Here is a 22,889-nt window from a genome sequence, read left to right as displayed (position 1 = left end):
CACAAGTGGTCTGGAATTAACATGGTCTCCACCACTTTGACTGTCTAGTTAAGCGCACAGGGGTGTGGCTATCAATGGTGCAGCAGATGCAGATACACCCGGGGACGAGAGGACCTACAGAACTCTGGTTAATACAGTATTTTACTATGCAACCAGCAGTGAAGAGCAGGCATTTTCCTAATTTACATTAGGCCCAGAACCAGTGGCGGCTTACAACCTTTGAAAGTGGTTGGACGCGTAATAGTGAACTATTTTTTATAACAGACAGTAAATGCTTTAGAAATCGAATGTGTCCTGATCACCTCTGCAATATGAATTCCATTATGAAGCATAGCATAGCTGCAGAATGGAATTTTGTAATGCAGTGGTGATCTGGAACATTCTATTTATAATGCATATACCCTCCCTTAAAAGCATGGAGTACTGTCATAATAAAATAATCTTACGTTGACACCTGAGGTTAAATGTTTACACGTTGAACTACCTGGCTGTAAAATATGTGCATGCTGGTCTCGGAGACAATAAGCCTGGAGCTTCCCGGCCAACCAAAGCACTGCTCTCATGCTGCCCATAATACTAAACAGCGTAACACCAGTGCCATGATTGGCTGGGTCAGGTAAACACCACACTCCTTCGGAGACCGATGGGGCTCTGTCTCTGCTGTTGCAGCTCCCTCATAGCATTGGTTCTCGAAACCTAAACTGCGTATGTTAGGCTGGCCACAGTGCAGACACCAGCCAATATGACATGCGCAGCTCAGTTAACATAACCTCAGCTGATTGTTCCAATGAATTCAAGAGAGAGCGCTGTAGCCCCACCCCTAATGGAAAAACAATGAATGACAGGACAGGGTACGTTTTTGGAAGGGAAACTATGTTAATAATAAGCTTCTCTGTCTGTGGGGGCTCCCAGTAGGGGGTCAACGTCCTCATGCCCCATAGAGGAAACACCCCTACCCATAGCACCCCTGCTAAGTCACTGTAAGTGCATTTAAAGCGGTGCATGTTTGTGTCACAGTAAGAAATCAGCCATTAAAAAAATCAAATGTAAAGTCTGAACTTCGAAGTAGCAGTAATTAGGGGACTCTGAATCATCTAGGGGCTGCATAAAAGGAATGACCGCTGTTATCCCGTGATACCTTCCAAGGACTGTTGGATCTAAAGCTCGCTCTGCGCCACCACTCCGGTAGAAATGTACTTCATCCCCGGACCTATGAGTCAGAACCGGCCCTTGCTTGGAGTGCGCCAGGGCACAAGTCCTTAAAAAGAAGTGGGGGGACGCTGTCACCTTTCGTGACGTCACGACCGGAAGTGACGTCACGAAAGGTGTCTTGCACCAGCGGGCTCATTGCCTCCCCTCACTCACCCCTTAGATGCGATTGTTCCATGCTCGGTGGCTCATGCTGCCTCTCAGCCCCAGGGTCACACGGTCAGATTCCACTGCCTGTTCTCTGTTGAGTTAGCTTACTCTGAAATCACTTTTAAAGCGCTTAGCCTCTCTGGGACGAGATCCGATCTCATCCCAGAGAGGCCAAAGAGTGTAGTCCAGCTGTTTGGCAGGGGGGACGGTGTCCAACCGGTAAAATAAGTGGGGGGACACCATCCACCAGCGTGGTACCCCGACTCGAGCCCTGAAGTGCGCCCTGGTCAGAAAGAAATGTGCCACGATCGCGGATGTTGGCATCAAATGAGCCCTCAGGGGGTCACTTTTCACAGGTCATCCCTGGCTGCCTACATCAGAGCATTGATCTGATTACAACATCTTGCACCTCCCCCAGCTCACCGGATTTGTCCACTCTTAGCTCCTTCATGCGGATGTCAATTATGTTCCTTGGGGTGTGACAACGGTGTTGGTGATTCGCAGAAGGGAGTGAAAGGCAGATGGGAAGGCACGGAAGGGGGCTGGTAGGGTGTTAAATACAGCGATTGCCACACGTTAAAATGATTAGAACAACTTTCAATTGCAGGAGTTACGGTAGAGGTATGTTGCTGTGCACTGGTCCTTAGTGCAGAGAGCTTCATTAGCCCCTCCAAAGATTGGTGTCCTGGGCCAACTTCCCCCATGTCAAAATCCAGCCCTTCTTAAAGTCGTAGATTTACACTGGTGAGGTTCAGCTCAAAATGTATGCACTGTAAGGAATTGCCCTGGCAGGCAGCTCGGGTGCAGGCAATACTCCCATCAGTACAGATCAGAGGACTCTTCACATGGATGAGTGGGTTCTAGCATACTCAAAAGCATGGGTCCAGTGTGAGCGGGCTCTCTATGTTGACAATAACTATTTTGGCAAATATTCAGATCAACCCAGAGAGGAACCTTCTAAGAAAAGGTTTACATGATGTGGAGGGGTGAGAGAGGGTTTGGGGACAGGGTCAGCTACTGCTGTTCTAGTTGAGGCCCTGAGGGACGATTCCCCGGAAGCAGAGGCAGAGAACTTGAATAAGCTTTTCAAAGAGGGCTTTATTTGTGTATAAGTCTTTCTCTGTCTGCTGGTGATGCGCTCTCGGGCAAAAGCGGCCGGATCGTAGGATGCTGACCGGGGAGGATCCAGGATGGCTCGGTCTCGGGTCCGGTCTTCTCAGGAACCAGGGCGTCCCGTGTGGAAGAAGAGAAAGCAAGTATTAGGCTCGTTTTAGGCTCGATAGGTTTAGGGACCGGGAGTGAGGGAAACCAGTGCTCGAGTGTCTTTACATAAGAGAGTGACTCGTGAGGGTTTGTGCACGTGAGGTCGGGGATGCAGGGCAGCTGTACACGGGTCTGTACACTTAGTCTACGGGAGGCAGGCTTCTTTGTCCCATCCAACCCGCCATACAACCCCGTACCTGTTGGAGCCACACTCCTCCCGTGGGAGTGTGGCGGGGCGGCTCGTGTTTCCGATGGCCTCCTGGCTTCTCCGACTCCTCTCCGGCTCTCGCTAGGTTCTCCTCGGCTTCGGTGTCACGGCTCACTCGCTCCTCGGCTCCACTCCTCTCCAGGGAAACGCTGTCCGACGCTTCCTGCATCCGGGGCTCTTTTGACGCCTGCGCGTCCGTCGATAGGGGCGTGGCAGCTGGAGACTGTTCCCATCCCTTAAAGGCGTAGTGCGGGTTTCCTTCCCTCGTCGGCCACCAGTACTCCAGGTCTCCGGTGGTCCAGTCCTCTCCTTCAGGGCGGTCAGGGTGTTGCATAGAGGGAACAGAGGTACGTGAAACAGAGGAGGCTGACCACCAGTCCGTAGTCCGAACCCCCTCGTCGGGAGCTTGCAACCCCACCCCGTCACACACCTCCCCCCCTGGACTCTCCCGATCGGGGAGAGGAAACACCCGGGACAGGAAGTCCGCATTCCCATTGTCTTTTCCCTTCCTGTGTAGAACCGTGAAGGTATAGGGTTGAAGAGAAAGAAACCACCGTAGGACACGGGGGTTGTGACCGCTTTGTTGGTGCATCCAACGCAGAGGGGCATGATCAGTATGGAGGACGAATGGCCTGCCCTCTAAATAATACTGTAGCTTTTCCACTGCCCATTTAATGGCCAGGCATTCCCGCTCAATGGTGGAATACCTTGTTTCCCTGGGATACAGTTTCCGGCTTATATACACTATGGGATGCTCCATACCATCTAGACCTTTCTGAGACAGGACCGCCCCCACCCCCACATTAGAGGCGTCTGTAGCTAGTATGAAGGGTTTCTCGAAGTCCGGGGATATCAACAAGGGGGCTGAGGTCATGGCTCGTTTGAGAAGGGTGAATGCTGTGAGGGCCTCAGAGGAGGGAGAGGTCAGGTCTTGGGGTCGGACGTCCTTCCTCAACAGATCGGTAAGGGGAGAGGCAGTTTCCGCAAAATTGGGGATAAAGCGTCGGTAATATCCTATGAGGCCTAAAAAGGCTCTCAGTTCTTTTTTTGTCTTCGGATAGGACACCTCCTCGATGGCCTTCACTTTAGCTTCTTGGGGGGCTATATGGCCTTCCCATAGCACATACCCCAGATAGTTCACTTTGGAAAAAGCCGCTCGGGACTTTTTAGCGTTGATATGTAGGCCGGCCTCTTGTAGCGCGATCAGGATGGTCTGGATATGCTTCAGCTGCTCTTCCCAACTCCTGCTGAAGATCACGATGTCATCCAGGTAGGCTGAACTAAAGGAGAGGTGAGGCCGTAATACTTTATTCATGAGGCGTTGGAAGGTCGCGGGCGCCCCGTGCAGGCCAAACGGGAGCACCGTGAATTCGTAGAGGCCGTCATCCGTGACAAAGGCCGTCTTCTTCCTGTCTTCCTCACGGAGGGGCACCTGCCAGTACCCCTTCGTGAGGTCCAGGGTAGTGATGTACATGGCGTCACCGATCTTTTCTATTAGTTCGTCCACCCTGGGGATGGGGTAGGTGTCAAAGGAGGATATCGTGTTCAGCGCCCGAAAATCCATGCAAAACCGCTTGGACCCGTCGGGTTTTGGGATCATCACAATCGGGGAGGACCAGTCGCTGTTCGAGGGCCTGATCACTCCCAGGTCCAGCATCTCCCGGACTTCCTTCTTCACCGTGGCGCGCCGAGCCTCAGGGATCCTGTATGGTTTTTGTTTCACGATCTTTCCCTGTTCGGTGTTGATGTGGTGTTCGACGAGGCTCGTTTTTCCAGGCAGATCGGAGAAGATAGGAGCAAAGGGAAGCAGAACATGATGCAGGGCTCCCTTCTTCTCATTGGTCAGTTCGGGGTTCACCACTAGCTGCTTTACAGTGGACAGATACCCCGGTGCTAGATGAGCCGACTGCACGCTTCTAGGAGCTGGACCTAACCATTCTTTGAGAAGGTTGATATGGAAGCTTTGGGTTTTTCTTGCTGACAGTCGTAGTTTATACGTCGTGTCCCCTATGGTTTCAACCACTTGGTAAGGTCCTTGCCATTCGCTCTTGTTTTTCCCGCTTATGGAGGGGAGTAACACCAGTGCCCACTTCCCCACGGAAAGACGCCTCAGTCTCTTCCCCTTATCGTAGGTTTTCTTTTGCTCCCCTTGTCTCTGTTCCAGATTGGAGGCAGCAAGACCCCTCAACTTACCAAGCCGGCTCCTCAAGTGCATGGTGTAATCGAGGATGGCTTTTTGTTCCTGTATCTCCTCTGATTCCCACAGGTCCTTAGTGATTTCTAATAGCGATCTAGGGTGCCGTCCGTATAAGAGCTCAAACGAGGAGCACCCCAAACTGCTTTGCTTTTGGGCTCTTAGCACGTACAGGGCCAGGGGTAACAGTCGATCCCAGTCCGGTCCTTCCGAGGTCATCATCTTCTTGAGAACGTTTTTCAGGGACTGGTTATACAGTTCCACCAGCCCGTCGGTCTGGGGGTGGTAGACAGAGGTCTTCAGGTGTTTTATGTGCAGGGTCTTGCAGATCTCTTTCATCAGTTTGGAAGTGAACGGCGTTCCTTGATCCGTCAATACTTCCTTGGGAAACCCCACTCTGGAAAACAGCTCTACGAACCGGTCTGCAATGGCTGCTGTAGTGGGGGCTCTTAACGGAAATGCTTCCACGAATCTAGTGGCATAGTCCACTATCACCAGCGCATATACGTGTCCTTTTGCAGTTTTCGGCAGAGGGCCTATTAAATCCATGCCGACACGTTCAAAGGGAACTCCCATGATAAGCAGTGGATACAACGGCGCGGCGCTTGGACGGTGCGTGTTTTTTCTCTGGCACACCTCGCACTGAGCGCAGTAGTCCTGCACTTCTTTGTAGATACCCGGCCAGAAGAAATACCGTAGGATACTCTCCGTGGTTTTTTCTTTGCCCGAATGCCCAGCGGTCAGGTGCGTGTGGGCATAGAAGAGCACCTGGTCTCTAAAAGAACGGGGTACCAGTAACTGGGGCTGGCTGGTCTCCTGGGGCTGACGATACAGCAATCCGTTCCTAATGCTGAAACGAGGGTAGACGGTGGATGGTGTTCCCTGATGCTCATGGGCGCTCTCCCACGCATTGAATAGAGTCCGGTCTTCTGCCTGAGCATAACAGAAGCTATGGTCTGTAGTCCACGGCTCAGGGGCAAGATAGTGGGGTACCGGGTGGCCGCCTAAGTGCTTGGAGGGCCCTAGGGAGTTCCTGAACAAGGAAAGGAAGTCAGGATTGTCCACCCCTACTATGACATCCTCGGGTAAAGAATCCACCACCCCGACCCTTACCGTACAGGGACCCTTCTCCTTGGGGGTGAGTGTGATAGCAGCCAGGGGGTAGGGCTTGACATCCCCATGGACACATCTGATGTGTACAAGGGCGCCGGGGACATACTGGCTAGGTAAAACAAATTGTTCCTGCACCACCGACTGTCTACACCCAGAGTCCAACAGTGCCCTCACCTGCAAGCCATTCATCCACATACTTACGTAGAAAGAAGACCCCAATTCGGAGGAATATAGCACTGTTCGGGGGAGATACCCCACCTCCATTGGTTCCTCAGGGGGGTTCATTTACGGGGACACATGCGGGCTATGTGTCCCCATTCACCGCATTCGAAACATTGCGGCCCTCTCAACATGGGGGACACCGCTCCTGGGGGGGATTTGAAACCTCCTGATTCCCCAACGGGTTTGGGTTTTTTCTCCGGCTTGATGGGCAAAGGATGCTTCGTTGCTATCTCGTGGTCCCAGGAGGGGTTCTTGGGCTGCGCTCTGGCGTAGTTGGCCGCCATTTCGATGGCCTGCTCGATCCCTAAGCCAGAATGCTGGCGTAACCATCGTTGGGAGGCATACGGGAGGGCTTCCATAAACTGCTCCAAATACACTTTATGCAGGATTTCCTCCCTGGAGCACGCTTCTGGCGATAACCATTTGTCTGCGGCCATTTTGAGGCGGAAGAAGAGGGTCTTCGGGTTCTCTCCGGGAAGGCCTCTCTCCTTCCTGAACTTCACTCGGTACGCCTCCTGGTCAAGCCCCAAGTGATCTAGGATCACTCCCTTTATAACCGTGTATGGGGTGTTCCCTAAAGGGTTCGCAGCTTGATAGGCAGACTGTGCCTCTCCCGTGAGCAAAGTTGCCAGGAAAAAAGGCCATTTTTCTTCGGGCCATCCCAATGCCCTGGTGGCCCTTTCAAAGTTCATCAGGAAGGCGTCGGGGTCCTCCCCGTGCAGATACTTCTGTAAGGAAATGCCTGAGGGATGAGGGGAGTGCACCCGGGCTTCTCCCAGGGGCAATATGGCGGGAGGCGGCACGTTTTTCAGGCTCTCGATCTGGGCAGAGATGGTGGATTTGAATAACTCGCGGTCGGCTTGGGCTGAGGTCAGCTGTCTTTCGACTGCCCACTCGAGTTTCTCTTGTCCCTTGATGATGTGCTGGATCAGGGCATCCATCTCGATGGCACAGATGGACTGGTCTTCTGATCCCACTTCTGACACCAGTTGTGGAGGGGTGAGAGAGGGTTTGGGGACAGGGTCAGCTACTGCTGTTCTAGTTGAGGCCCTGAGGGACGATTCCCCGGAAGCAGAGGCAGAGAACTTGAATAAGCTTTTCAAAGAGGGCTTTATTTGTGCATAAGTCTTTCTCTGTCTGCTGGTGATGCGCTCTCGGGCAAAAGTGGCCGGATCGTAGGATGCTGACTGGGGAGGATCCAGGATGGCTCGGTCTCGGGTCCGGTCTTCTCAGGAACCAGGGCGTCCCGTGTGGAAGAAGAGAAAGCAAGTATTAGGCTCGTTTTAGGCTCGATAGGTTTAGGGACCGGGAGTGAGGGAAACCAGTGCTCGAGTGTCTTTACATAAGAGAGTGACTCGTGAGGGTTTGTGCACGTGAGGTCAGGGATGCAGCTGTACACGGGTCTGTACACTTATTCTACGGGAGGCAGGCTTCTTTGTCCCATCCAACCCGCCATACGACCCCGTACCTGTTGGAGCCACACTCCTCCTGTGGGAGTGTGGCGGGGCGGCTCGTGTTTCCGATGGCCTCCTGGCTTCTCCGACTCCTCTCCGGCTCTCGCTAGGTTCTCCTCGGCTTCGGTGTCACGGCTCACTCGCTCCTCGGCTCCACTCCTCTCCAGGGAAACGCTGTCCGACGCTTCCTGCATCCGGGGCTCTTTTGACGCCTGCGCGTCCGTCGATAGGGGCGTGGCAGCTGGAGACTGTTCCCATCCCTTAAAGGCGTAGTGCGGGTTTCCTTCCCTCGTCGGCCTCCAGTACTCCGGGTCTCCAGTGGTCCAGTCCTCTCCCTCAGGGCGGTCAGGGTGCTGCATAGAGGGAACGGAGGTACGTGAAACAGAGGAGGCTGACCACCAGTCCGTAGTCCGAACCCCCTCGTCGGGAGCTTGCAACCCCACCCCGTCACACATGAATAGTTGGATTTTTTCTGAGACTCAGTGCCTGTTTTACAAAACAAAAGACACACAAAACAAGGCATTTCAGTTAGACAGTGGTCGGCAGTACACAACAAAGTTTAATTTAATAAAATAGGAAAAGACACAATACCACCCACTCTGAATGACACAGTATAGAGGTCATTCAGCTGAATCAGTTCTCTGTGGAATCTCAGGTTAGTGCTGTACTAGTGGTCGCACAATTAACATCTTGGGCCATAGAGCCTTTCTCCTTAGACTCTTGTCCATGGTGAGTATGGAAAATCACACCCTACCCTGGACAAGACTCTGAGGAGATTACTGGCGAGGAGTTTGCCCTCTCACTTCCCTGCCTCCTAAGTCCCAACCCAACAGTCCTGTAATTCCTGAGCACCTACCTGTGGTTTTTGCGGGTCTGGAATAAGGGCTTTTGACTAGCATACCAGAGGCACTGGAGAAAACAGAAAGCTACAAAACATAACTACACAGTGTGCACTACTCCAGTATCCAGTCAGGAGTAGGACTACTGCATTTAGTAAAGTACACGGATCCAAAAACTGGAGCCTGCGTAGTAGTCATCACAACTTCTACTGATGCACTGCACAGGCTTCAGTGCTCAGCTTCCTGCCTGCAGTCTCAAAACTACTTCAACCCTACCTGGTTCAGGACATCACAGGGTGGGGTGGGATCAATGAGGCTTACTGACCAGAGTCTGTGATAAGTTGTGAGGGAGTGGGGTGTCAAGACTCCATTGCCATGACTGACGTGACACGTAGATGCTGCTGGGGGTTGAGGCATGAACCGCCCAGTGTTAACTTCATGTGTTTCATCATGGGGTGCATCTTAGCGCAGGAGGAAGCGGCTTTGCTGGGCTAATGGCCTCATAGACATCAGGAATGTGAGATCATCAGCATGGTATTTGACAGCTGTTAGAGTGGCTGACACTGGCTTTAAAGTGCTGCCCAGTGCATGTGCCTGACACAAGCCACCAACCTGAGCTGACAATCAAGTAGTTTTTAAAATAGTTATTGTTGAGGACTATTAACAAAACAATTAAGGTAGAAAATAGAGAGAGCAAAGTTTCAACACCCACATAGGTGAGTCACCACTTGCTGGGGCCACTGTGAAACACAAGAAATTGGTGGATTCTTGAGTGGTTCTCAGAAATCTCAACACGATCTTTTATATATGAAGGAAAAAAGAAAGGACCTTTTTCTTATGCATCTCTCTTTGCCCAGTTCCTGGGGTCTATCCTCTGTCACTGACTAATGTGCAGCCTGGCATATGAGGTGGACCTCTTTTATTACTATAGACGTTCAGTTTCATTCAGACAGTAGGATGGCTTCATTGGGCCCTTCCAGGAGAATAATTGGAGAGGTTTGAAGCCCTGGTTCAGTGAGATTCTAGTAGCTGATGAACATGGAGCTTTGCAAATACTCCTCCCAGCAACACCATATCTGCAAAGGTGGTGGTTTGGATGATAGAGTTGAAAAGAGTCAAAGCGAAAAACCTGTACTCACTCTGCCTACTTTCGAGAGTCAGAATCAAGCACTGATTGTTTCCCTGACATAAGCCTTTCAGAGATCAAGGAGCATGCAGCTGGTATAGAAGTTACCCTTGAAGTATCATTTGCCTTACTCTCTGTCACCTGGATCTGTTTGGTATGTGTCATCTTGCTTCTCTGTGTCATCTTGTCCATCTGTAAAGTATGAGGCTAGGAAGATCCTGACCATGAACCAACTCCAGGGGGCATGTTTGTCAAATGTTCTCACATGCGTTCACTTTTCAAATATTGGGAACAGTCTTCAACTACTGATATGTGCAGTACTAGCAAATCTCAACAATTTCAAGTGCCTCATCCTCCATGAATGTCTGTAAACTAAAATGTCACTGATATTCTTCTGCGTAAGTGCAGGGTCCTGGCAAGGTGGCTTTGATAAAGTTTCTGTTGTGGGCAGTCATAGGTAAAGTCAGTAGGCCTTACTGGATACCTGCAGTGTCTCTGTATTATACACATGGGGAAAATCTGCCTTAAATTGCAGTTTTGCTCCACTTATGCCTACACAGTCCAGTGAGGTATCAATCTGGGGTGGGACATGCACGACAAATTAGAATATGCAGGTCCCAAAACATTCATGTACATTTTATGGGTCTTCCAGAAATGAACTGTTTCTCTGGCTCAGCTCATGATCAGATTTCCAGTATTTTGTCACCCTGCTATGCCAAGTTAAATATTCTGTTCCTTGGCAGAAGGAAGAAAGGCCTCCCCACACAAAAGGAGTGCTTCATTCAGCTCCTGAGTGGGGAGCTAAATCCGCATCTTTTAATTAGCTGTCACACTATACTGGGAATGGGACAGCCCAGGTCCACTAAACAAAGAAGGAAGCCCACACATTTAGAGGCAACAGAAGAGGGGTTCCCTTTTGAGGTTTTGATGGGAAAGTCCTTGGCAGTGATGTCAGCTAGGATGGAACTGAGGCCCCGAGAGGAGATGTACACATAGACCACTTGACTGCATCATATTGGACTATCCCAACATGCTGTGCAGGAGGATTCAGATAGGGCTGGCGTTGTGATGTGGCCTCCTGGGAGGGCCTGGCACCTACAACATTCCACCCACCCTTTAAACTCCTGCACAAGGGAGACCAAGAGTTGGGCCCTGGACTTGAATAATGGCAACTTTATGGACAGCTGGAAGGACAAGCCGCCAGACGCCTTGATGGACTGAGGACCCTGTCTATAGCTGACCACAGGACTTGTGCGTCTTTCCAGGGCCATTGAGTGTTGTTATTGAATGCCAGCGTGTGGTGATTACAAGCCCATACCACCTACCTTGAGTAGGCATTGGACTTCTCTGTTTTGCTACCCCACGAGCATCAAGCACTGCAATGGGGTGTTGGTTCCCAGTGAGGGGAAAATTGTGGACCTATTACTTGTGCAGTCCTTGCATCCTGCACAACTAATAACCCAGTTTCATTCAGTTTCTCCAAAGCTCAATTTGACCAAGCAAGAACTGGACCTTACTTCGACGTTGAGTCTGGACCTCATTTTGGCCAACTAGTCAGGTCACTCCTTGGTAGTCACTGGTAATGTTTTGGTGGCAGATCCTGTGAAGAGTTATAAAGTTTTGAATATAATCATCAGGACTCGTATTTGTGCTGTGTAGTCCTCTCAGTCTCTTGTTAAAGAAATTCAGAGAGTGGCACCAACTTCTCATGATGTGGGGAAATTTGCAGATATCTTGGCCCGCATAGAATTTTAGGCTGTTTCCTTCAAGTGTCACCTATGATGGACCCAAGTGCCTAACTTTGCCACCAGATTGAATGCTGTGATCCAGAGACAGGGCAATTTGTGTGAATGAAAGGCTGAAGAGGCTGAAAAAGTGTCTCTGCAGAGTTTACCCTTTAGACATTCTATCCTATTCAAAGGAAATTTAAAGGAGCTTCTAAGATAGGCCTTTAAAAATCTGAAACATGCTGAGATTTTCAAGAATCAGTCCAGAGACCTCACACCGCCATTAACATAGACATCATCAGAACCGTTTTCACCCCCTGCATCTATCAGTAAATTCCAGCTTTCTTCTTTCTATGCCCAAAAGACTGGTCACTTCTTCTTCTGCCAATACCCAATAGAAGTCCTAGAGATGTAGATCTCCTTCTTGTAACTGGACCAGGGTTGGGGGGGGCTCATCTCTTCCTCTTCAGACAGTTATGGGAGGATTCCATCTCAGATAACTGGGTGTTAGGCATAATCAGACATGGTTACTCACTGGTCGTCTACATACCTCCAAATTCTGGTTCTGTTCTCATTCACATGTGAATAACCATTTCTGGACAGCTAGCTCTCCTCCAGGAGTTTGCATGCTTGGTATAGGAAAAGGTGATGGTAACTGCTCCCCCTTCAGGGGTTAGACGGTAATTTATTACAACAGTATTCCTAGTGATGAAGCTTTCCAAAGATTACTGCCTAATCATCAATTTGAAACCAATGAACTATCACTTCAAATTGGACATTATAATTGATAAGTCCCTTGATCCCAAATTTGAGCAGTTGGTTGACATAGTCCTCTAGGATGCTCATCTTCACATCCTGGTGCATCCTTCTCACTAAAGGTTTCTATAAGTTAGGTACAAGGGATTCATTTGTACTTTTAAGTGCAGCCATTCAGTCTCAATTCATACCAACAGCGTTTACCAAGGTTCTGGCCTGCTTGGTGGCAATCCTTCACAATGCCGAAATCTTAGTACATCCTTACCTGAACGACTGACTAGTTAACGCTTCTGTTGTACGAGGCAGTAAAGGTCACAGACAGATGTTGGCTTCTTGACCTTCAGAGATTTCTCCTTAAACTCCAGAATTCCTACATGAGGCCATTCCAGGATCTAGAGTTTAGGGGTGGGGCTCAGTTCCATACTCATTTGAGTGCTGCCTTCCTACCCAAGCAGTTTCAAGACTTCCATAGTGACTGACTTGTTGAATCAGTATCACACTTCATTGAGGGACTGGGTACAAATGCAAAGGGACAGTGTGAGTCCTGGTCTTGCGAAGAGTATTCCTGTGGGAAACCTTGTAGGTCTTAGTGTAACTGCTCTTAGGTTTTCTGTTCTTCTGTTGTTAAAGGCCTCCTGTGTCTTAGTGGTGCTATGGGTCACCTACACTTGGTCCAGCATATGTTCCATCAATTGGAAACCTTCCTCACAAAATAATTCAGCATGTTTTACTGTGGTGGTTGCTTCCATCAAACCTAGAACTAAGTGATCCTCACTCTGGATGTAGAGAATCGGAGATCTTTTTAATGTTACCCAAGCTGTTAGGATCTACATGTCACATTCTTCCACTTTCTGATTCTGTGATGGTCTGTTTGTCAGCTTTGGAGTATCCCAGCAAACCTCGTCTTCCTCGTGAGCAGATGGGTTAATGTTTTTCATGTTGCTATGATGCCCAGAGTCTTACCCACAAGGTTCAGTCCATTGTCGGGCTTTTGGTGTGAAAGCTGCCTTGAAGGGAGAGGCTAGAAGGACATTTCTCCAAGCTAGGTACAGATCTGCTACTTGGATGGCTCCTTTGAAAATAGAGAACTTGCAGCTGTTCTCCCTTAGTAAAAGCAGATGCCTGTAATGCCATATGTTTGAACTAAATTGAAGTGTTACAAAAATTTGAATACCCTAAGCATAAGACAATAACACTTAACTGAAATATAACGGTTATTATATCTTACAGGGGTAAAGGGAATTTTTGGAGAAAGAGGAAATGTTGGGGACATAGGATATCCTGGAATTGAAGGAATGAAAGGGTCACGCGGTCAACCAGGTGAATTCGGTCCAACAGGTAAGACACATATAACAAACTAAATTATTCGTTTTTGCCCAAAATTGTAGCTGTTTCGGTGTAGTGAACCGTTTGGCTATTCTTCAGAAAGTAATAAGCATATTCTGCCTATCGTGCATGTTTTCATTGTTTGCATTACGTTCATTGGACATCAGTTTAATTTCAGTTTTACCAGTTCTGCAGATTACAACAAATAATAGGTGTCCCTGCTGTCTTTTAGAGTTGAAATTACCCCATATGCTGCAGATTTATAAACAAGAAGATAAACCATAGTTCTATTAATAATGCTGCATAGGGAACTTAACTGATTTAAGCACTGGCAGGTCATGTTTGCTCAGATACATGTACATAAAGATGGTATTCCACCTTAATATTGATCTCTGAATACCATGCTATGAAAACATAAAGACCAAAATAACAAGGACCAACATATTAAGACATTAAGAATATATAAGTAAATATTTTACTTTGCTTAACTCCACCTGTGTGTACCTTGACTACATATCTTTGAAATAAACAAAGGTTAAAGTGATGTTATAGTTAGGTGTTGAAATGAGATCAAACCTTATGTTGAAATACCAAACACCACTGAGATGTACCAGTTATAGTTTACTGAGCTAATGCACTGCTTATAGCTCACGTAAAACATCACTCATGACATGTTAAATGTCATCATTGATGACATGTCAAATTGCACCATCTTCATATATAAAGCATAAAGTTACTGAGTGTATATGTGTGGGTGCACAACATGTAAATAGCATGAGTCTTGGAGTCAAGTGTGGTTGTGCGTGTTGAAAGTTGTATGGTGAACCACTTAGAAATCACTAAAGTTTTGGGCGCAAGAAGTACTCCATGTTAAACAAGGTAAAGGCTGAATGCACCTTGTGTGGATTGAAGAGATATGTTTGAAAGTAGGTTGAGGCTTATAACCAAAACCTGTTGCAAAAAATCTAAGCTTCTGTTGACAACAGATTATTCACCAGTGGATATCTGGGCACGTGCCCATGTTAAATTGTTGTACTATAGTGTTATCGACAAATTCTATGTAGCGAGTACATTTACAAGGTTTAAATATTTTTTTCAGAACTTCCCTGGCTGTGTGCAGTGGGATGTTGGCCCCAGGGCCAACATTCAACTCCTCGTGGGCTCAAACCCTCCACGGGCACCCAACATGCATTTTTGTCTCCTTTTTTTATGAACAAATTTCAGGTGTTGCAGTACTCCTGCAAGCTGCCACCCATTGCTACCACAGTATCATGCAAGCTTCCCCAAGTAAGCTTGCATGGTGCTGCAGTACCATGAGGTGGAAGCTTGTAGAGCAGCTCCTTCAGTAGCTTTGCAGTTCCTCACTGGAGGGCTACACTGCGAACCGTAGGAGTTCCATTGTACCCACTGCCAAAATAATTTTTCTCTGATTTCCCAGCCACAAAAGTACCTGGGGGGCAGGGTGTTCCTACCCTGCCCCCTTGTGTCCTATATTAAAAGCTTTTCAGGCAACAGTGATAGATTTCTCAAATCCTGTAGTGGCAGCCACAACATTTTTTTCAGAGTTCCAACCAGCCAATCATGTCGCTTAGTACCCCAGAACTTGGACCGCTCCTGCGGTAATGAAATGGACGTTTGAAGAAAAAGCTCCCACACCCAATCAGAAGGTCTTATTTTATTAATTTTCAGTAACATGGAACCAACCATTCATATATACCTAACATTTTAATCCATTCATGCCCATCCCAATCATTCCTTTAAAAGCTATTTTCTTAAAATTGGCTGAATGGATGTACACCAAATCACAATAAAGCACATAAGTTCTAATTTTCTGCTAAATATGGTGTAAGTCTGTTGAGACATATTTTCTGCATCAGAGAGCAAAGTTTCCTATCAGAATTAACATGAGAAATACATTTTTTGAGACCCTCCTTTTTATTGGCCCTTGCTAGAGGGATTAGCGCAAAGCCTTCCCTGAAGGAGTTGAGGTGGCTGAATTATTTTTCTCGAACGTTTTGTGCAGAGTCATCGAACGATACCAAAGTAATTTGAAAAATAATGACGCTTTTTTAATGGAATCTCTGACCTGACTATAATACACAGTGGTGACCACTGTGGTGTTACATACAGGCCTGGACTGCCTGTTTATTTTCTACCAGTTATTTCCCCAGTGGGCTGGAACCTTTGGAGGTAGGTGTTTAGGGCAGGGGGCAACTCCGTCACTTTTTCCAGCTTCTCTAGGAAATCAGAGCAGGCAAGGGAGGCTTGGAGGGTTCCTGGAAATAAATGGAGGACAGAGAGGAGACAGATGAGAGAGTGAGGAGAAAAGGAGTAAGGAAGGGAGAGAGACTTGTTTGTACATTTTTGCCAGGACTTCTTTTGGTTCCTAGTCTGGTCCTGATTTTATAGACGTGTAGTCATAGTGAGAACCTAGTTACTGTAGGAAATTAATTTTTTGAGTTTCCAAATAACTTTGGTGTCATTTAACAAATCTTCATGAAACTTTCCCCAAAAAAGTTCTTCCACCTCTTCTCCTCCATGAAAGTTTTGTGGTGATCGATCAATCGGAGGAATTTCCGTAGGGAATTTTAGACACCGCTACAGCTAAAATGGCTGAATGGAATTAAACCGGATTTGGCATAAAGCGAACTCTTTACCCAGACAGCATGCTTTTTGTGATTTGTTGTAAACTTGTTCATTCGTTTTTGGGAAATTTAGGTCAGAAATGTATCTATATCTGGATGCTTAGATTTGCATTACACCCACAGGAGTTCTGCAGGCATGACACCTCAAATAATAGAATGATCTAGTTGGCAGAGGGGGCTATTTTCCCCTTTGACCTTCTCACTCCCACACAAGCTTGCACTCTGATTCTCTGGCTGCAACATGAAGAAAAATACTGCTACTGTCATTACAAAATCAAAAAGTGGGGGGAGAAAGAGGGATATGCTAGGTCCACCCTCCTAGTTCAATCATAAAACACAAAATCAGAATTCTCGCATAAAGGACCTAGCTATGAAAACAAGGATGAATTCCCGCTCAGGCAGAGTCAGGACAAATGATAAGGAAGGAAAAATGTCCCTTCTTGAGTCCCAATTATTAAGAAAGAAAGGAGGTCTCCTTACAGGTCCAATCAGGGACAAGGAGTCATAAGCAAAAAACAGAAACGTTCCCTATGTTTCCAAAAGTGGAAGATGTGATATATATGCCTCCATAACTCAAGAACCCCCTAATGTTGCAACCACATTACAAAAGAAACAAATTAAAAATTCAAGATACGATCGAGTCAATATTTAAAATGATTTGTACAATTTATTCCATACAGTAAATTGTTAACATACAAATACAGTGCCACACTAAAAAGTTTAAAAATGTGTCAATTCACATAAAGAACATTAAAATACAGGTTGTCGACGCAGCGTTTCGGTTTTTATGATGACACCTTCATCAGGACAAAGTTCTATTTAATAAAAGAGACATCCAGTTAGATACATTAGTCACATAATTCTTTTTAACACTATATTTCTTTTCCTAACTTATATTTTAAACTATACATTATCTAAACATTTTTAAGAAAACGGTACTTCTAGGCACATTCACTAATATTGACTATGTGGTTTTTGGTTTTGAGTTATGTAGGACCATATTTGCTGGTAACAAACTATATAAAATGGAGTTTGTTGCTACGACTAATCCACTTATGTACTTCTACTGTACATACCTTCTTTTTTTTTAAAACCCTTTTAGATGAGTGAACTGTTGTATGGCAGTTTTTAAGGAAGCAACCTACACCACAAGGAGTAGGTTGTACATGATAATTGTGTCTTTATTTCTATTTCACAGATACTACATGATCAGTGCATTGTATGTATTAATTTTGCCTGCTTAATTTTTGCAGCATTACTAATTTTTCCTCACTTTAGGTCACTTTTTAGGAGTGGTACACGCAGGGCTGGACCCTGTTTGTCCAGAAGAAGAGCACTGGGGACGCTCGAAACGAGTTGACGTCCACTAGGGACCCTTGACACATTACAGACAGGAACCCTATAGAACAACCCCGTTTTTAACATATCCACTAGGAGCCTGAATAAAGTTTAATTCGCCCACTAGTTAGGTATTTTTACCCCACCACTCCACCTACATCACTGCACTACACATAGTCACTCACTTAAATAGTGCTCCTATGTAGTGTCGCAAGTCGTAGCACGCCTCAACCCGCAGCCGGTTGGGATGGCCCCTATGAAGCATGTCACCGTGGGGAAACCCGGTGAGTGAGGGGACTCAAGAAAGGACATTTTTCATTCCTTATCATTTGTCCTGACTCTGCCTGAGCGGGAATTCATCCTTGTTTTCATAGCTAGGTCCTTTATCTGAGAATTCAGATTTTGTGTTTTATTTTTTACTGTCATTACAAGACATTGGGCGACAGTGGCTATGTCCTGAAAATGAAAAGAAAAAATGGTATAAGGGAGCTGGGTAGAGGTACTCTGAACTTTTAGACCTTGTGGGGGTAGGAACCAACTTTAGAAATATTTTGTTTTGGAATTGCCACAAACCTGCAGGACGCACCCCACCCCACACCAATTCAATTCACCCCTAGCCAGCTCAATCTAATGTACCCCATTCCCAATCCAATCTACATTACCAAAATCTAATCCACCCCACTCCAATCCTAAACAATCTGCCCCACTCCAGTCCAAAATAATTTGCCCAACTCCGTCTAAAACTGCACCACTTCCATCCAAAACAATCTGCCCAACTCCCATCTGCCCACTCCAATCCAGAACAATCTGCCCACTCCAATCTGCACCATTCCAAAACAATCTGCCCAACTCTAATCGGCCCCACTCCAACCAGCCCCACAACAAACTGCCCCACTCCTGTCCAAAATAATTTGTCTCACTCAATCCAAAACATTCTGCACCACTCCAATCCAAAACCATCTGCCCCACACCAATCTTCACCAGTCTATTCCAAAACAATTTGTCCAACTCCAATCGGCCCCACTCCAACCAGCCCCACTCTAATTTGCCTCACTCCAATCTGTCCCACACCAGTATGCCCCACTCCAATCTAAACCACCTCATCTCAATCCACCCACTCCATCCGAATTGACCCCACTTCAATCCACCACAATCCACCCTACTCAAATCCATTCTACCCCACACCAAGCCAATCCACCCCAAGCCAGATCAATGCAATCTACCACACTCCAATCCAATCTACCTCACCCAATCCAATCCACCCCACTCCCACCCCATTCCAATCCAAAACAATCTGCCTCACTCCAATCCAAAACAATCTGCCCCACTCAATTCAAAACAATCTGCACCTCTCCAATCCAAACCAATCTGCCCCACTCCAATCAAAAACAATGTGCCCCACTCCAATCTGCACCACTCCAATCCAAAACAATCTGCCCTATTCCAATACAAAACAATCTGCCCCTCTCAATGCCAAACAATTTACCCCACTCCAATTCAAAACAACCTGCCCACTCAATTCAAAACAATCAGCCCGACGCCAAAATGCACCACTCTAATCCAAAACAATCTGCACCATTCCATTCCAAAACAATCTGCCCAACTCCAATTGGGCCCACTCCAACCAGCCCCACAACAATCTGCCCCAATCCAGTCCAAAACAATTTGTCCCACTCAGTCAAAAAACAATCTGCCCCACTCCAATCCAAAACAATCTGTCCACTCCAATCTGCCCACTCCTATCCAAAACAATCGCCCCCCACACCAATCTGCCCCAGGCCATTCCAAAACAATCTGAACAACTCAAATCAGCCCCACTCTAATTTGCCCCACTCCGAACTGCCCCAATCCAGTATGGCCCACTCCAATTCTCCCCACTCCAATCTAAATCATCTCACCCCAATCCACCCACTCCATCCCAATTCACCCCACTTCAATCCACCACAATCCACCCCACTCAAATCCATTCCACCCCACACCAAGCCAATCCACCCCAAGTCAGCTCAATCCAATCTACTGCACTGCAGTCCAATCTACCTCACCCAATCCAATCCACCCCACTCCCTCCCCTCCCCAATCCCCCCACTCTAAAACCAAAAAAATCTGCCCCAATCGAAAACAATTCACCCCACTCAATTCAAAACAATCTGCACCACTCCAATCAAAACAAATCTGCACCATTCCAATTGACCCCACTCCAGCCAGCCCCACTCTAATTTGCCCCACTCCAATCTGCCCCACTCCAGTATGTCCCACTCCAATTCTCCCCACTCCAATCTAAACCACCTCACCCCAATCCACCCACCCCATTCCATTTCACCCCACTTCAATCCACCACAATTAACCCCACTCAAATCATCCATTCCACCCCAACCCAAGCAAATTCACCCCAAGTCAGCTCAATCCAATCTACCGCACTCCAGTCCAATCAACCTCACCCAATCCACCCCACTTCCTCCCCAATCCACCCCACTCCAATACCAAAACAATCTGCCCTACAACAATATGCCCCAATCCAAAACAATCTGACCCACTCAATTCAAAGCAACCTGCCCCCCTCCAATAAAAAAAACTGCACCACTCCAATCCAAATCAATCTTCCCCACTCCAAATCAATCTGCCCTACTCCAATCCAAAACAATCTGCCCCACTCCAATCAGCCTCACTCCAATCATCCCCACTCCAATCAAATCAATTTACCCCAATCCACCCACTCCAATCAAATTCGCCCCACTCCAATCAACCACAATCCACTCAACTCCAATCCACCCCACTCCAGTCCAATCCACCCCAGCCAACTCAAACCAATCTATCACACTTCAAACTACTCCACCTCACCCCAATCCAATCCACCCCACTCCCTCCCCAATCCACCCCAATCTACTCCACCCAACTCCAATCCAAAACAATCTGCCCCACCCCAGTCTGCCCCACAGCAATCTGCCCCACTTCAATCCAAAACAATCTGCCCCACTCCAATCCACAACAATCTGGCCCACTCCAATCTGCCCCACTCCAGTCCAAAACATTGTGGCCCACTCCAAAACATTTTGCCCAACTACAATCTGCCCCTCTTCAATCTGCTCCACTACAATCAGCTCCAATCCAAACCAACATGCCCCACTCTAATCTGCACCACTCCAGTATGTCCTACTCCAATCCAAAAGAATCTGCCCCACTTCAGTCAGCTCCACTCCAATTCTCCCCACTCCAATCTAAACCACCACACCCAAATCCACCCACTCTATCTCTATTCACCTCACTTCAATCTACCACCCACAATCCACCCCACTCAAATCCATTTCACCCCACACCAAGCCAATCCACCCCAAACCAGTTCAATCAAATCTACTGCACTCCAGTCCAATGTACCTCGCACAATCCAATCCACCCCACACCCTCCCCAATTCGCCCCACAAAATCTACCCCACTCCAAATCACAACAATCTGCCCCACTCCAATCTGCACCACTCCAATCCAAAACAATGTGCCCCACTCCAATCTGCCCCACTCCAGTTCAAAACAATGTGGCCCACTCCAAAACAATTTGCCCCAGTACAATCTGCCCCTCTCCAATCAGCTCCAATCAAAACCAACCTGCCCCACTCTAATCTGCACCACTTCAGTCTGTCCTACTCCAATCCAAAACAATTTGGCACACTTCTGTCAGCCCCACTCCAATTCTCCCCACTCCAATCTAAACCACCTCAACCCAATCCATCTACTCCATCCCAATTCACCTCATTTCAATTCACCTCAATCCACCCCACTCAAATCTATTCCACCCTCACCAAGCGAGTCCGCCCCAAGCCAGTTCAGTGAAATCTACTGCACTCCAGTCCAATCTACCTCATCCAATCCAATCCACCACACACCCTCCCCAATTCACCCCAGGTCAATCCAAAACAACCTGCCCCACAACAATCTGCCCCACTACAATAGAAAACAATCTGTTCCTCTCAATTAAAAACAATCTGCACCACTCCAATCCAAAACAATCTGCCCCACTCCAATCCAAAACAATCTGCCCCATTCCAATCTAAAACAATTTGCCCCACTCCAATTCAAAACAATCTGTCCCACTCAATCTAAAACAATCTGCCCCACTACAATCAGCCCCACTACAATCAGCCCTACTTCAACCAGCCCCACTCCAATCCAATCAACTCACCCCAATCCACCCACTCCATCCCATATCACCCCACTCCATTCCACCACAAAGCATCCAACTCCAATCCAATCCATCCCACTCAATTCCAATCCACCCCAAGCCAACTCAATCCAATCTACCACACGTCAATCCAGTCCACCTCACCCCACTCCAATCTACCCCACTTCCTCCGAAATCCACCTCAATCTAATCCATCCCACTCCAATCCAAAAGAATCTGCCCCACCCCACTCTGCCCTACACCAATGTGCCCCACTTTAATCCAAAATAATCTGCCCCACTCAATTGAAAACACTCTGCACCACTCCAATTCAAAACAATCTGCCCGCAACAATCCAAAACAATCTGCCCCATTCCAAACCAAAACAATCTACCCCACTGCAATCTGCACCACTCTAATCCAAAACAATCTGCCCCACTCCAGTTCAAAACAATGTGGCACACTCCAAAACAATTTCCCCCACTACAATCTGCCCCACTACAATCAGCTCCAATCCAAACAAATCTGTTACATTCTAATCTACACCACTCCAGTCTGGCCTACTCCAATCCAAAACAATCCACTCCACTCCAGTCTGCCCCACTCCAATCCAAAGGAATCTGCCACCTCCAATCCAATCCACCTCACCCCAGTCCAATCCACCTCACCCCAATCCAATCCAATTCACCCCATCCCAATCCAATCTACCCAAATACAGCCAAATCAAATCTACCCACTCCAATCCACCTGTCCAATGCAGCCCAATCCAGTTCACCCCACCCCAGTCCAATCCCCTTAATCAAGTCCACCCAATCCAATCCACACAACTCAATCCAATCTACTTCACTCCAATCCAATCCACCACACTGCAATCCAATCTACTTCACTCCAATCCACTCACTGAAATCCCATCTACTCCACTCCAACCCACCCTACCCCATGCCAATCCAATTCACCCCACTCCAATCCCCCTATCCCACACCAATCCAATTCACCCCACTCCATTCCACCCCCTCCCATGCCATTCCACCCCACCCCACTTCAGTCCACCCCACTCTAGCCCACCCCACTCCAGTCCACCGATCAACTCCAATCCACCCCATTTCAATCCACCCCTCTCCAATCTTATACAGTCCATCCCACTACAATCCACCCCACTCTACTCCAAT

General features: G+C 47.6%; 1 protein-coding gene across 1 annotated transcript in view; it reads left to right on the top strand.

The window, feature by feature from the left end:
* COL4A2 (collagen type IV alpha 2 chain) overlaps positions 1-22,889 on the top strand; it is a 732,177-nt gene that overhangs the window by 598,070 nt on the left and 111,218 nt on the right. The window contains exon 37 of the mRNA XM_078657554.1: positions 13,492-13,599. Within this exon, the coding sequence (XP_078513680.1) occupies positions 13,492-13,599 (108 nt within the window). The remainder of the gene's footprint in view (positions 1-13,491; positions 13,600-22,889) is intronic.

The sequence above is a fragment of the Lissotriton helveticus genome, chromosome 8 (assembly GCF_964261635.1).
Source record: "Lissotriton helveticus chromosome 8, aLisHel1.1, whole genome shotgun sequence".
In the NCBI taxonomy this organism is placed as follows: Eukaryota; Metazoa; Chordata; class Amphibia; order Caudata; family Salamandridae; genus Lissotriton; species Lissotriton helveticus.
The sequence above is the reverse complement of the archived record's forward strand: the minus strand, read 5'-3'. Positions and strand labels throughout refer to the sequence as shown.